This window comes from Oryza glaberrima, chromosome 7 (assembly GCF_000147395.1).
Source record: "Oryza glaberrima chromosome 7, OglaRS2, whole genome shotgun sequence".
NCBI lineage: Eukaryota > Viridiplantae > Streptophyta > Magnoliopsida > Poales > Poaceae > Oryza > Oryza glaberrima.
Genome location: NC_068332.1, coordinates 18,472,673 through 18,477,099, shown reverse-complemented (window position 1 = coordinate 18,477,099; position 4,427 = coordinate 18,472,673). Strand labels below are relative to the sequence as shown.

At 42.3% G+C, this 4,427-nt stretch overlaps 1 protein-coding gene across 1 annotated transcript; it reads left to right on the top strand.

Moving 5' to 3' along the window:
* The first annotated feature begins 242 nt into the window (after nt 1-242).
* LOC127780805 (uncharacterized) lies at nt 243-1,022 on the top strand. The gene has a single exon (XM_052307779.1). The coding sequence runs from the start codon at nt 335-337 to the stop codon at nt 752-754; it is 420 nt and encodes a 139-aa protein (XP_052163739.1). The 5' UTR covers nt 243-334; the 3' UTR covers nt 755-1,022.
* Nucleotides 1,023-4,427: the final 3,405 nt, after the last annotated feature.

Here is a 4,427-nt window from a genome sequence, read left to right as displayed (position 1 = left end):
CTGAGCATGTACACTTAAATATACTTAATTAAACTAGCTAGCTCCTCCGATCCTCTTAATCCATCTTCATAAAAATTCGTGCAAAAGCATACACGGCATGCACTGTTCGTCCGTACGCTGCCGTCTCATTTCGCTTTCGTAGAACTTGCTCCAGCAAACAAACCCTGCTATAAATATGTATACCACCATACTCTTCGTCTCCACTGCAAGCAAAGCTAGAAAAACCAAGTGAAAACCTCAAAGCTAGGCACCACGCGTCAACGCATCATCTCCTTCGATCGTCTCCTTGTAGTGGCTAGTGTGCTCGATCTGAGCTAGCTTTGGTCTCTTTGCCATGGGAAACTGCAACTGCTTGGAGAGGGCGAGGGCGAAGGTGACGGCGTGGGGCGCGGAAGAGGGCGACGGCGGCGAGGACGAATTCTGGGGCGCCACGGCGGCGGAGTTCTCCGGCGGCGGCGGGGCGCGAGGTGGTGTACCGTCGACGAGGAAGAAAGAGATCATCAAGGACGGCGGCGGCGGCGAGGGTTCTTCTTCGCCGACGAGGCGCGTGAAGATCCGGATGACCAAGGGGCAGCTGCGGCGGCTGCTGGCCGGCGCCGGGAGGGGGGCGGCCGTCGAGGACGTCGTCGCGGAGATCATGAGCATGGGCGACGTGCACGTCGAGCCCGTGAAGGCGGAGGAGGGCGGCGGCGGCCGCCGGCCGCCGCCGTCGCCGTCCAAGCTGGAGCCGATACAGGAAGACATGGACGAGTAGCAGGAGCAGCCATGGAGGAGGATATGATGGAGATGAGCGTGAGATCGTCAGATGGATCGATCATCTGGAGATGGACGGTGGATGTTTCTTCACCGATTTTGCATGCATGCTGGCCTGCCTGTTTGTTTTGGATCTTGTTTGTATCTTTTTTTTGCTCTAGTTAAGTTTTGTAGGACGTACGTATCATGCTATATTAGAGGTAGAAATTAGGGGATATGTATATACTAATAGATGTGTACGCGTGCACATGTACATTTTTGTACTGGTATCTGTGATGATATATACTACCTCCGTTTCAGGTTATAAGACGTTTTGACTTTGGACAAAGTCAAACTGTTTCAACTTTGACTAAGTTTATAGAAAAAATAATAATATTTTCAAACCAAGACAAATTTATTATGAAAATATATTTAATTATTGATTTAATGAAACTAATTTGGTATTATAAATATTACTATATTTATCTATAAAATTTAAAGTAATTTAACTTTGACTAAAGTCAAAACGTCTTATAACCTAAAACGGAGGGAGTAGCATATTCCTTCTGTGTTTTTTATATGGGAAATATCTAATGATAACTTCAAATAAGTGAAATACCCTGTGAAAGTCATGTCTAAAAAGTTATCTCAATTTTCACGAAAAAAATTAAAGATAGATATAGGTTGATAGGCATGAAATATATTCATGTAGCAAGGTAATAAAGTAGTGTATAGCGGGCTAATAGCATATTATATTAGTGTATGGGTAGCGGATATAAGCTCCAATAACGGAATTAATGAAGCAACCTTAAATTTATATTGGACTATATCAATACTAACTTTAAGTTTCACTTAAAATTTATAAATTTATATTACACACTTAATTACTCATACATTACATAGCATAAATAAAATATGAATAAACCTATAGAGGGACAAGATAAAGAAGATACACAACGTTAAGTTTTCCTATCCATACGAGGAAAACGTCGTTACATCTTGGATTATTGCCACTAATCACAATCCTAAATAGGGGTTTGTTTGTAAAATTTCATTTCACTACTGGTTACAATGCAAAACTAAGGGTCTTTTTGCAAACCTTTGGATCGCTACCAATAATTGTGATACAAAATATGGGAAATACGTAATGTAAACTCCCTATATGTAGTGTAAATATGTAATAGTATATACATTGTAAACCTTTAAACTACCATTTCATCCTACGGTAGTTTACATGTTTACACCATATATAAAGTTTGCATTATATATTTTCCCTACATAACATGACCTTTTTTTTTAAGGAAGGAATTGAGTTTATGTCGTTTTATATTGGTATAGGAGGAGATAAAAAAAAGGTTTACAGTCTTACATATCTGTTACATGCAGTGCAAAGAAACAACAAAACATCTTTCGCCAAAGCCATAGACAAAAGTTGTGTTCGAACCAGTAGTTTCTTTGTGCCAGGCCGTGAGCGTCTAATTCTGGCATAATTGCAAAATCAACCTGCTCTTCACTTTGGCTTGTATCTTTAAAAATTATTCTATTCCTCTCCGGCGAGATGAGCCACTATGTTGTAACTTGGACTCCTAACTACTCCTTTCTCATGTTCTATGGCTTGAGTTTGGTCAGAGCTAATCGCTACGGAGTACCTATTTTCCCTACAAAACAGGGCGTATTTTGTAAAAGTTCGGATCGTACGGTTCCACAATATCTCGGCCCGGCCCACCATAAAACTTTGAGCAGGTCAGGCAAGTGCATACGTCAACCTGGGCCTATAAAGTTTAATGGGCTTTAACTTGGAAGACCCCTCCTGCCTGGCCCATCCCGGCCCGGCCCATGATTTCACCATCCTTCTCTGCCATCGACCGGCCACACGCTCCCGCTCCGCACACCGCCGCCGCCGCCGACGACGACGACGACGACCGCCGCGCTCCTCCCGCACAGGGGGCAAGCATCATGCATCATGCTTCCATTTTTTTTCCCTTCTGTATTCTGAAACTAACGCTTAGCATATGTTCTTGAGTTCTTCCATTTTATTTTTTTCCTTTTATGGCTCATAACCATTATTATTCGATTATCTATGCAGATATCTGTTATGAATAATTCGGATGCCTTGGAACGCCTTTACGTAAGTTTCTTGAGATACCAATTTAGTTACAGGAAGGAATTGCCAACAGAGCTGTTTGAGAAACACGTATCCTCCCTCCACCACCAATGTTTGAGTACTATTGCTTAATCTGATCCAAAGTTTCTACATATTATCTTTCTTTTCTTTTTCTTGTATGGTGATCTAATGGTTGGGAAAAAAAACGATCAGTACATAATTGCAAAATCAGTCATCTGATCAAAATTTCAAGTAACTTTCAGGCTCCATTTTTCTTTTCGAAACTGACCAACATTTGGTTGGGATTATATCATAGATGAAAGCAAAGAGTACATAATAACAAGGAGTCAGTCTTCTTGGCATATGCTCCTGTCAAAATAAAGTTGCAACATATTACTGCGATTACTCAGGAATCAAATATCCTCACCCTCGCCCGTTAGTAGGCTTGCTAATCCTTTTAACCTCCTGTTTACCATGCCCAAGTTTCTTCGTGATCCGGTCAATGATGCGTGCCGTTGTGGATTCCTCATCACGGAACACTCTATCGTCCCCTTTCTTTCCAAATCTTCCAGGTGATGAAGACTGATGTGGATGAACATGGATTTAATCCCATTCTTCTCACTTCCACAGTAATTTGCAGTTCCTGAACTCCCAAGTAATTTTCAGTTCCTGTACTCCACTAGTGAAGGGAATTTCACTCACCAATTTTCGTCGGGCAAGCTTAGGGGCCCAGCCAAACTGGTCCTATATATCTCTGTGCTCTTAGGCCACTTCTATTTTCTTTCATTTTCTATGAAGTGCCCATTCTTTTTTCCGACTGAATAAAGCTTAGTGCAGTTGGAGCAAGGGCACTCTTATCATGCCACATGGTGATAGATAGTGGTGTCACAATCGATTTCCTCACACCCCACCAAGTTCTCAGCCATGGACATAAAAGAGCAGCTAGCTAGTAGCATGATGAACACGAGAATTAAGAATTATATAGATACGGCTGCTCTACCACCCTCTTTGGTGCACGTTATTATTCAGAGTTGAAACGACCACTTGAGATCAATCCCTTTTGGGTTTTTCTTTTTTGGCTCCATGATAAAGAAAGACAGCAGAAAGCCACTGCAAAAGTGCCATTCATTTCGTGCTCGTTGATCGGTTTCGTTATCGTGCTGCACGAAAAGCACCATGAAAGAAAGGCACCATGAGCATACCTCGATCGCCCAGGCGTTGGTTTTATCAGTCGACCTACAATTTCAGATTCTCTGAACCTTTCTGGCCGGTCGAATTCTGAATTGTCTCCATATGGCCATAGTGGAGCACTAGGATTCGTTGGAGGACACCGGCCGCTTACTTGGTAAACAGTCACTGCTCACTGCTACATATGCCAGGTAACCCTGTGTGTGTAGCACATGAAAGTAATGGAGTGATCTGTGTCACTGTGTTCTGTGTGGCCTGTTTCAGGAAATGACCTTGGAAACAGTCTCTTATCTCTGCGAAAATCCAGGAAAAATCCTAGCTCCAAAATGGACTGAAAGTACCAAGAGGTAAAGCTATGATTGGAAAAGGCTTGGCTTATTATTACTGATTCTACTACTCCATC

Bases quoted from the DNA above. Each gene is read 5' to 3' on its own strand.
- LOC127780805 (XM_052307779.1), top strand. From the start codon at position 335: ATGGGAAACTGCAACTGCTTGGAGAGGGCGAGGGCGAAGGTGACGGCG.